The following is an 11,567-nucleotide window of genomic DNA, read 5'->3' as shown; positions in this document are numbered from 1 at the left end:
AAGAAACACAAACATTAGAGACTACGGTTCGAGTAAAATAGTGACCTACATGCGGCGAGGGCATCTGAAAATGTAGGAATTCCGGGCTTTTGGTTCAAGGGCGGTTGGTCAAGTTTGGAGTTGACGAAACGACGATGGAATGAATAAAATGAAGAAGAAGAATTCGCCGGGACCCACATCTGTCCATTCAAGAACCCGAACGGACGATTCCCCCCCAAAACGGCAGGCCAAAAAGGTTTCGTTCAATTTTGATGGAAATCGATTGAATTTGAAAGAATTAGATGTTCATCTTTTTGCGCTAAATGAAGACCCGTTTTATTTTTCGATTTACATCTTTTAACTTTCATCGGAAATGGCTGGCATTTGTGCTGTTGGCAACTGATGTGTACTAGTCCAGTTTTATGTCATTCAAGGTCCGGCGCATACGAGTCGCATTTTTGGCTCTAGCAGAGCAGATGGACGGACAATATGGCACGAGTTGGGTTTTTCTATCTTTGAAAGACGACGACATTACGAAATGACGGAAATAAATTACAAATTCTTTCGTTTCTCTTCCGAGTCTTGTTGGTTTCGAAACAGCAATGTGACCTTTTCTCCCCTGGCCGGTGGATGGAGAGCCAACTCACCGTTATTCCACATTCTACCTTGCGCTGCGCTGTGTGTGGAAAAGACTTAAAAACCATCTTCTTTCAACTCCTCCCCCCTTCTCCTCGTTCCTTACAAAGGCCCCCAATATCCCCTACCTGGTCGAAAATGCGGCAACAACATAACAACCGAGACCAAATCATTTCGGTTGTTTTTATCGCTCACGGGCAAAATTTTTTGAAAAAAAAACTAAAAATAAAAGAAGAAATGTTTTTTAAAAAAAGAAAAAAAGACAGACGTCGAACTCACGTGCCCTACTTAAAGGTTCCCAATCTTCTACTTTCACGCCCTTTTTTTCTCTTCTTCTTCTTCTTCTTTCTTCCCCCCTTGTCGAACGACGTGCCGGGACTACAGAGACGGCCATGACCGCAGGTCGACGCGGAAACGGGGCCGACCTCGTCGATTTTGGGAAAACAAAAATCGAAGGAAAAAGGCGGGGGAGTTTGGCATAACGACCCGAATTCATTTCTTTCTTTTTTCGGCTGTGGAAGAAAAAACAAAAATAATAATAATGAGATTTGAGAGAAAACAACTAGAATAATATTGATGTGTTTTTATGTTCACGTTGGTGGTACAAGACGACCCCAAGGAAGAATAAAAGATGTTCCTTTTTCAGACGTACACATTTCCGAATTGTTTTTTGTTTTAATTTGCGTGTGATTATAGAAGTAGTATTAGGTAATAGTAGTAGTAGTAGTAGTATGTTAATGATTATGTTATACGCCTGCGCATGGGATATTTCTCTCTCTCTCTTATTCGGACGTCGGTTTCTTGGCGTTGCGGTCAATATCGAGACTGTGACTACGGTCGACGTTGCCGCTGCCTTCGTGCGGCAAATCGGCTCCCACTTGGGCCAGCGCCGACGTCTCTATTGTCTGCCAGTAGTTGAGCCCCTCGCTGGCCTCCACCGCTAACGACACAGACAGCTGCTCCGTACTGGCTCCTAATAGACAGGAGAAACGACAGAAATGGTCAATCAAGTAACGGCCCAGTTAACGGAATAAGCAATGGCAACAACACATGCGCAATTGTGGTCGTCCCGTCCACCCACCGAACAAAACAAAAGAAAGAAAGAAATGTGCTCACCTGAAATGGAAGAAAAGGATGGCGGACTGCTGGGTGATGTGCTGAATCCTGGAACAGAGGCCGGCAACGCCGACGAGGAAGATCCAGCCGGCAGGGCCGTCGCACCCCCCGACCCATCTTCACGCTGTTGGGTGATGAGCCGCCGGCGCGACTGACGCGATCGTCCAAGTTCGACCTGATGGCGCAATTGCAGAATGTTGTTCTCCAAGGCCACGTTGATGCTTTTAATCGACTCGTATTTGTGCTCGGCCACCTGGAAAAATACCAAAAATTAAAAAGTTTCACGCTTGGCAATTTCGAATATTTTGAACACATCTCATCCAATCATTCAAATGTCATTTCATGGGACCACAGTAAAACAAGAGTTGGAAGTTAAATCAACCCCCTCCTTTTCTAGTAGTATTTCATGTTGTAGGAGCGAGAAGAAATTAGGAAAAGTCATAACGCCCTCGATTTCTCTGCTTTCTTTCACTTGTTTCTCCGCCACATCAGCTTATAAGGAGTAATCAGTTCATCGGTGAAATAGTGGCATGTCGACCTCGATTCTCTCTTGCTGCCTGGAACGGACCAACACACACACAGACCAATAAAAGAATGAGGGAGGACCGCCGTCCGGCTGTTGTTTGATCAAAATTTTTCATTTCGTTCCCGTTCCGCGTTTTCAAATGATGATGGTTGTTATTATTATTATTATTACTATACACCACCACTACCAGGTACGGGCTGCTACCATTATTTACCTGCATGACTTGCTGGTGTTCCTCCTTGACCAGCTGCAGCAAACGTTTCAGGTCGGAAATGTCCGTCTCGCGCCGCCCGGCCGCCGATTCCATTTCTGCCAATTTGGACGTCAGCGCCTCGTTATGTCGCCTCTCTCGTTCCAGTTTCTCCCAGTGAGCTTTCAACTCCTCTGCAACAATTACACAATAAAAATTCAAATAAATAACAGGGTCGGAATGCGGATGAAGTTTCGCTTAAAATTACAGAAAAAAAAATGGAGTACAAACATCAAAAAATGGAAATTGTGTAACGGCTTCTATATCAACAAAAACCACAGGATACCGATACGTGCTGCCGATCGAACTCGATCAACCAAGCCTCCTCCTCCGTACGGCCCCAAAACAAAACACAAGACGGAGCGCAATGACCTCGATTCCGGTATTGGGAATGGCCAAAACCATCCAACGAAACCAAATTAACTTTGCGGTCAAGCCAATTTCCTTTTTTTCTTCTTCTTCTTCTTCCATCTTTTTATAGAATTGACCGCACATTATTCTTCTTCATTTTATCATTATCATTTCCGTTTCTTATTTGAGTGCGACGAAGATCTTAAAAAAAAAAAACCGCTTCTTCTCGTCACGTTCCAGACATTGACCTCAAAATATCGGAACCAATATGCGAAATCAACTTCTCGTTTTGTTTTCTCTACAGACCCGCAAGTTAAAAATGTTGTTGGAATTTCAAAACAAAACAAAAATCTACTGGAAACTGGAAAGAATGAAGAAAAATGTTGATGGGAGAACCTTTATAAGCTCGTGTCATCTCTTCCATTTCGTATTTCAAGACGGCACCCGAGGGATTCATGAGCTGCTGCTGGAGCAAATTGGCCGTCTCTCGAGCGGCGATCAAATGATACTGGGAATCCTTGAGATCCTGTTGATAGCGCCTGGATTCGTTGGCCTGTCGCCTCAGATCTTTCATTTCGGCGTCGACGGTAAACAAAGCGGCGTGAAGTCGGTCCGCTTCACGCCGCAAGGAACGGACCTGGTCCCGGGCAGTGAGTAGTTCCTCCTCTCGTTCGCTTCTGTCAGACGAAATGTCCTGCAACTCTTGGAACATTTTCTTCGTCCTCTCCTCGAACTGGAGGACGGCCTGGGCGCGTTCAGTTTCGGCCGCGTTTCTCAAACGGCGCATCGACTCGGCATCCCGCCGGACAGCCGCCATCTCGTTCTGGGCTTGCACCAGCTGCAAACGCATCGTGTGCAGTTCCTCCTCAACCAAACGGCCTTGTTTAGCTTTGGCCAGCAGGCGGCGGTTGCGCTCGGCGTGGACTTCCCGGCGATGGCGCTCGAATTGCAGTTGACTCTGCAACATCAACACTTGCCCTGGATAACAACAAATGGAACATGAAGGAATGTCACTCGTCGGATGAAAAATATCGTCATCAATTCTGGAGAAATGAAATTTCCGCCTTTCACTCTGTGCAAGGTGAAAGCTTCTTTTCCTCGGAACAGGACCAGTTTTCCGTAACGTGTTTGAACCTCTTGTTCAATCAACAATTACGAAACCTGTTTCCGGCGGAGAAAGAGAAAGCCAGACTAGACGTTTGGGTTGGTTTTTACAAGCGAGTGACTAACCTTTGAGCAAGGCGACATCTTCTGTTGCGTTGGGTTTGCCTAAAAGAGCCATACTCCGCTCGTGGTTCCGGAATGCGGCGTCGATATAGCGATCCAGCAGCTCTGAAGGAGCCAGCGACCTGGGAGGGGCTTCAGCCGGTGCTGGCGGAGGCGGGAAGAGTAGTGATGGAGGCAAAACGCTAAAGAAAAGATGTTCGTACGGTGTGGGCGGCCAAAGATCCTGATCCGTCTGGCAACCCGTTGATTGCTGCTGAGCTGTTGAACTGGAACAAGAGGAAGGCTCCTCTTTGTTGCCACCTTCTGCAACGACGGCAGTCCGCTGGTCGCCATTGAAATCCAGCTGGAGCAAATTCGGGCACGAATTGCTCCGCTTGCGTGAACGCGATGGCAAGGTCGCCATCGTTTGACCAAAGGAACTGGTACTGTCGACCACGGTGCCGATACTGCTACCACTTCCAGGACTGCCTTGGTTGGCACTGGCCACCGGAAGGCATTGACTGAAGTAGCGGAGTCGTTTGACGCGTTGAACAAAATCGGAGAAGCGCGTTTGGTCCACCATGGGAAGACCTCCGGATTGGCAAGAAGTGTGGGTCACTCCACCACCTGCTCCTGGACCATGGCCTGCAGTGATTGGTCGTGACTCGAGAACATCATCTCCGTAATTATCGTCTTCATGGCAAGCTCGACTATAGTCTTCCGGCTCGCTATCATCATGTCGGACATCGTCAATTTTATCCTGAAATGATTCAAATGGTTCAGTAAATCCATGCTGTGCTATTCATTGAAATATTTGGAAGAATACCTGAAGTAAACTGTCGGGTCGACTGGGCGGCAGAGCACAGGGCGTTCCTTCGCGTGACTGGACCCACGATTGAGAAAGGGCGTGAGTTTCCTTTTCGAAATCTTTGGGAGCGGGTTTAGTTGACAATAGTCGACACACTTCCCGATCTTCAGCACTAATTTGATCGCGATCCTATTGAGAATCAATTCGAGAAATGATTGAGAAATAACATTTTTCAAAAGTGTCACTGTTACCTTGTCCGTGGGCTTATTGGCTAGCTGGGCAGGGCTCAGAGGATCTGTTTGGAGCAAAGTGGATGGGCTCATCAAGTTCTTGCGAGGATCGGCACTGGGAGCTCCACTAGAATGTCTTGATCGCATTCCGGAAAGAACGGGACCAAAGTGAGCAAACGAGTTACTGGCCGGTTCCTGGCCAATTTTCTGCAATTTGACTCCAATGACTGTGCTGCGTCGGTCGTGTTCACCAGTAGCTCCTACCACCACTCCTGCGCCGGGAAATTTGAATGAATGAAGATCTTTTTTCATGGGAGAAGTGGGTGGAAGTGGCAATGGAGAGGCTGTTGGGGTCAGACTTAACGTCCGAGCCACCGAAGACGAAGGTGGAATAGAAGCTGCTTGCTGTTGCTTTAGGAAGCTCTCGGTCGGATCGGGTTTGGGCGTCACACGAGCGCTAAGAGGAGCTTTAGTAGATGCAGGACCCTGAGGAACCCATTGAGCCGGCCACGTCCACTCGCCAGCAACGTTCATGGCTTCGTCAAGCCACGGTGCTGGTTGTGCTGCGCTTACAATCACTGGCTCTAAAGCACACTGCAGATGACATTCAAATGAGTAGGAAAGTATAAACCCTGAAAAAGATAGCAAGATAAATACCGTAGAAGAATGAACTAGACTCGAACAAATCATTTCCTCCCGATTGCTCAGATCTTGGCATTCGAGCAAAGAGTATTTGGCACATTCGGTGACAATGTCGTGGACACTCATCTGCTTCCACCTGAGACAAAGAGATGTAGAGAATAGGTTTCGCTTATTCACTGATATGAAAGAGTGAAAATACAGACCTGGCAGTTCCAATTTCAATGTCTTTGGATGCGGTGACCAACAGAGGATGCATTCGCACTGTCTCCACCATGGGTTTGACGGTGTGGCTGAAGATGGGCAGATTATCTCGTAGCGAGTAATGTTGACGCAAGTAGGAAAGGAAATTGCACGGGTACATGCCGTACAGGCGATGGAACAAGGCATAGAGTGCAATCTGGAGATGAAGAACGTAAACTTCTGGCTGTTTGGGCTGGTTGGAGTAATTCCAGGCAGCCAGTCGAGTGAAGCTTTCAAAGATTTCATTGAGTATGGAGCTCTCCAAATTCGGGATGATGGGGATAAGGGCAGTCAAGACAAGCAAAGCATTGACCAAGACCACAACGCCACCATCGGTCTTGAGCACTTTGATCAGATCCCTCATTACATAGTGTGAACTGATTTTGTGAAGCCATTGGGGTTGTTTCCGCACCAAGAATCCCATGAAAATAAGTGAAGAGAGTCTACTATTACTGGAACGAAGAGATTCTGACAGCTTGTCAAGCAAGTGCTTAGAATGTGTCTCCCTGAGACCGAGAAGGATCTCCATCGCCCTCAGAGAGCCTTTGGACATGCTGTAATCGAAGAGACCCTGAACAAGCCATGCTTCTTTGGTGGAGTTGAGGTGATCATGAATAAGACTCTTGATATCTTCCACCACTGACAGTTGATTGCTTTCCAAAAGATTGAAGAAATCAGCTGGATCCAAATGCATGTATGGATCTTCCATTTCCCTAAAGAAAAGGATTATATTTATAAAAGAGAACTTGTCAGTAAAACACGATCGAGTTTACATTGAATAAATTAAGATAAAATGATAAGGTTTCACTAAAGGATAGACGAAGTTGATGGCGGGTAATGAAAAAGAACATTATCCACGAGCGAACTCTTGCTAAAAGGTTGAATTCAACACTTTCAATATTTTGTGGTTCTAATTTACAAATGCTGGTAGCGAGATGTTGAGACGTGTTAACTGATTACGAGCTTAATACAAATTGAAATAACTACCAAGTTTTACGAATGTTTACCTCGTTTTAGGAAATTGAGGCAATGTAATCGTCTGCAACGCTGAAACGCCATCTGTAGACATTTATCACAACTTCATCGAGATATTTAAAGGAAAATGTGGGAAAAAGTGAAAAACTAAAAAGAAATGATTTGATTGTGTAAATAGAATAATGTTTCGATTTTTCTCTTTAAAAAAATCGGACGCGTGAGAAAGTAGAAGTTTTTAGAAAATGTTGAAGTTTGCAACTTGACCACCGTTGGCGCTCTATCGCTTTTTCAAAGCGGAAACGGGCGGAAACAGGCGAAAACATTGCAGAATCTTACCAAAACCTTAATTTAAAATGAAAATTATAGGGTTATAATTCATAGTAGTCAACTTTAAACTAATTGAACAATAGTTGTTAAATCATAAACTATACGTTCAATGCAATATGAAACGTTTAAAAGAAGAAATTAAATAAAAAATCTAGGAAAAACATGAGGAAATGACTCGTGCAAAGGTTTTATTCCCTTGCCCGGCATACATAAGGAGACGACGCCAACGACAATAGATAAACGTGCTATTACTTAATTTCGTCGATCTGAAATCTGTAACAAGAATCACAAAGAAGTTTTTGATCTCTATCCAAAATGCATTACATACTTGATTGGCTTATGCCATTTTTCCTTCCTTGGATGGGATTTTGTTTCATCGATGACTGCATTGAAAGTACTACCAAATCGCATCAGCGTGCAGTGATGAAGAAGAGTCATGTCATTCAACCGGACGTCTTGGGAACCCGAAAGGGAACCGCTTTTACTACCAAACCCTTGACAAACAACGACGAAATGCATCAAGAAAACAACCGTACCTTGATTAGAAAGCTCGCCGAAAAGAGCAATGTTGCTGCCGAAAATAAGATCCTGAAGGCCGAATTGGCAAAATTAGAATTCCAACTCGCCCTTTCTAACAACAAGATTCGTCAGCTCGAAAACGAAAAAGACGAGTGGGCATCAGCCTCATCTCAAAGTGCCATGGACTCTAGAATACTCACCCTTGAGCAAGAAAACCTTCGTTTGATGGAAAAGGAATTAAAGTCGAGCCGTGTTAATATTGAAGCTAAAGACCGTCTTCTAGAATTGATATCGTTTCTGTCGTCTGACAATACCGCCGCAGATTCGATCGACAAAGTATTGGAAAAGAACCCGACTGAATTTGAAGACAAGAACACGGAAGTCCTTCGACTGTTGGCCGAAAGCAAAATGGAAATCTCCAAGCCAGCAGAGATCCAGCAAGCTTCTAGCGACTTTGGGAATCCTCCGGCACCGATTAATGTCTCTTATCAACCCAACGATGAGATTTTATTCGATGAACTCCATCATTCAACATTCGACTCCATGGATGATCTTTTCGCATCACCACCAGCGGCATCGTCATCTTTCATTGACACCAACGAAGAGGACGACGATATCGAGTACCAGTTCCTTGTGTTTAACAACTCACCATCACGTTCGGTTCACGGTAAAGATATCATTCGTCAGTTTGAACTCATGGTTGGCGCTGTCAAGAACTACACCATGTTTGCGGACCCAAACGGAAACTACTCAGGCATCATGGGCGTCAATTTCGTCGATCCACCAGACGCAAGGCGAGCCTATAAGATCTTCGACGGAATGTTTTTCGAAGGGCACAATCAGAAGGTGGAAGTCAGGTTTTCCGTCAACGGTAAACAATCGTACCAGAAAGAAGAGGACTCGGTTCCGGCAACGTTAACCAGTTTCGAAGCCGATTGGATCAAAGCGATAAATGCATCTCCCCCGATTGACTACGCAACAACAGTCTCTGAATCGTATCAGAAAGAAGAGGACTCGGTTCCGGTAACGGATTTCGAAGCCGATTGGATCAAAGCGATAAATGCATCTCCTCCGATTGACTACGCAACAACGGTCTCTGAAGATTTATCAACAATGTCTTCCCAGCAGAATTCGTGCTTCCCGATAGCTGAGCCCCTACCTGGCAAGAAGAGAACATTTGAAGACGTAGTAGGTCGTGCAATCCCGCCATCCGTTCGAAAGCTATTACCATCAGCGACATCCTCCAATCGTTCTGCAGCCGAGCAACCAACAAATGCATCCGAAATCAAGTCTGTTAGCAACGGGCGGAGTCTTTCCGTTTCACCAACTTACGGTCGGCCCGTCTCATCATCAAGACTGGGATACTCAGCATCCAAAATCCCGGTGAGGGTGTCAAATGGTCCTTTTGCCACCGAGACTGAACCTAATGAGACGAAGAACATCGGTTTCAAATCCAAGATCCCGATTCGGGTTAAAACGATGAATCGTACATTTCCGCAAACAGAAAATTCCATCAGCACAGATGTCTCGTCCGAATCTCGTCCATCAGTGAAGACTGTTTTGCCATCAGCAAATGTTGTGGCCTCGAATATTCCCGTGAGGGTCGCAACTTCGAAGCAAATCGTCTCCGACAACAAACCAAACGTCACCAGCGAATTACAGCAGAGCTTGGCGGACAATAAGTTAAAGCCTAAGATTCCAGTACGGTCGACGAGAATCTCAGCAGAACGTCAAGCTTTCAATAAAGTTTCCCATCTTCAGAACTCTGATGGCTCGTCTTGCGGATCGGCATGCTACTGCCGAATTTTGCCACCACCAATTGGGTCAAGTCGTGGACGAAATGTTGCCAAATAAGGAAAGGAAAAAACAAAAAAAAACTTAAAACTCACAAAAGCCCCCCCCCCCCCCCCCCAAAAAAAAAAGTCCCAAAAAACAAAAAAAAAAACAAAAAAAAGTCCCAAAAACAAAAAAAAACAAAAAAAAGTCCCAAAAAACAAAAAAAATCAAAAAAAAAGTCCCAAAAAACAAAAAAAAACAAAAAAAAGTCCCAAAAAACAAAAAAAAACAAAAAAAGTCCCAAAAAACAAAAAAAATAAAAAAAAAGTCCCAAAAACAACCAAAAACAAACAAACAAAAAACAAAACAAAAAAAAAATCAACTTTTTCTGTGTCTTTCTTCTTTCTTCCTTGCAACTTTTTACCTTCCACTTTGTTTTCACTAATTCTTCGCTTTCATTTTCTTCTTTTTTCACAATCGGGTCGTCTATGGGGAAATATGGGTGGAAACTGTTGCTGAATAGCCAGAAGGTCGTTTAAATGTACAATTAGAAATTTTGGCAAGTGCACGTTCTTCTTATCGACATTCCCTTCGTGGATTTGTGGTAGTTTTTCATTTCTCGACGTGATTGGATAGCAATTGAACATAACCTACATTGGATAATGTGTGCATTAATAATGATTACATCAAACAGGTACCGGGATGATCGAGTGATGGTGACGTCATAGGGTGGACGGAAGAGCCTATTAACTGGGGACCTCCCTGTCTTTAAAATGACTCACGTTGGGTGAAGTCGCGCGCTAGTCTAATCGATTAATCAATTCTTTCATGTTTTAGGAAACGAGTGATTTTAGCTTTAGCATTTTTATTTTAAGCATCGTTATTCCATCCAGCTTATTGAAGCACGATTTTGTGACCGGTTTATGTTTCCCTGAAGCGATGGTGAGGACCGAAGAGGGCCGTTGGCGAGGAAAGAAGAGGCCCGATGGCGAGGACCGAAGAGGATCGATGGCGTGAACCGAAGAGGACCGAAGAGGGCTTGATGGTGAGGACCGAAGAGGACCGAAGAGGACCGAAGGCGTGGACCGAAGAGGACCGATGGCGTTACAAGAAGAAAAACATAAACCGGAAATGATTTTGTGACTGAGATAGTTGGCGAATCTCGATGTTTTGATAATCATGTTTCTGCTAATAATCATTTTGTTTCCGAAAAATGTTTAAGGATTGATAGTCGGTTATTCTAGAACGTGTGAATTTCATAACCAACGCTTGAGTTCATTTTTTAGGCAGGACGGCTTCAGTTTTTAGGTTCCCGTTCCCCCTTTGACGTAACCATCATCTCGGCTCAAACTGGGACCTGTTTGAATGAATCATTACTAATGCACACATTATCCAATGTAGGTTATGTTCCATTGCTATCCAATCACGTCGAGGAATGAAAAACTACCACAAATCCACGAAGGGAATGTCGATAAGAAGAACGTGCACCTGCCAAAATTTCTAATTGCACATTTAACCGACCTTCTTGCTATACAGCAACAGTTTCCACCCAAGTGATTTCTCCCTCTAGACTCTCATCTGATTGCTTTTCTTTTTTCTTTTCGCCTTTTTTCTCGTTATTTTGTTCTCTTCTTTCGCTTCCTCTTCGTGTGAATGAATAGAGTGTGAAGTTGAGTGTGCCTGCTGATTTGAATATGAATATGTCTCAATAAAATATCTTAAAACAAATACCAACATTTGATTGTGTTTTCATTACTTAGCATTATCAACATTTCGGAAAAACCGGTTAGGGCCCGACCAAAATTTAGGCGCCAGGTTAGTTTTTCGTTAACAAAAATATTAGGTGGTAGCTGATTTTGTTCACGGGGCCGAAAAGGCAATAATTACCAGACCATGCGTTAATCGAGTCTTTTTAGCACTTAGCATAAACCAATCAACTGGTTTCCTGATGCTTGACTTTAAACTCATCTCACACCTATGAAACTG

At 44.3% G+C, this 11,567-nt stretch overlaps 1 protein-coding gene across 2 annotated transcripts; it reads right to left on the bottom strand.

Annotated features, from left to right (window-relative positions):
• Positions 1-1,162: 1,162 nt before the first annotated feature.
• Positions 1,163-7,126, bottom strand: LOC124197713 (hamartin-like). Of its 2 annotated transcripts, none has more exons than XM_046593243.1 (10): positions 6,992-7,126; positions 5,948-6,697; positions 5,760-5,880; positions 5,124-5,696; positions 4,891-5,061; positions 4,089-4,824; positions 3,255-3,836; positions 2,472-2,641; positions 1,732-1,984; positions 1,163-1,588 (listed from the first exon to the last, which is right to left on the bottom strand). In XM_046593243.1, the coding sequence occupies exons 1-10, from the start codon at positions 7,051-7,053 to the stop codon at positions 1,398-1,400; spliced, it is 3,609 nt and encodes a 1,202-aa protein (XP_046449199.1). In that variant the 5' UTR covers positions 7,054-7,126; the 3' UTR covers positions 1,163-1,397. The 2 variants fall into 2 exon arrangements, with proteins under 2 accessions (XP_046449199.1, XP_046449200.1); XM_046593244.1 differs by having other exon boundaries at positions 6,758-6,999.
• Positions 7,127-11,567: the final 4,441 nt, after the last annotated feature.

The sequence above is a fragment of the Daphnia pulex genome, chromosome 7 (genome assembly GCF_021134715.1).
Source record: "Daphnia pulex isolate KAP4 chromosome 7, ASM2113471v1".
Lineage (NCBI taxonomy): Eukaryota > Metazoa > Arthropoda > Branchiopoda > Diplostraca > Daphniidae > Daphnia > Daphnia pulex.
Note: the sequence above shows the minus strand (reverse complement) of the source record. Positions and strands in the feature narration are given on the sequence as shown.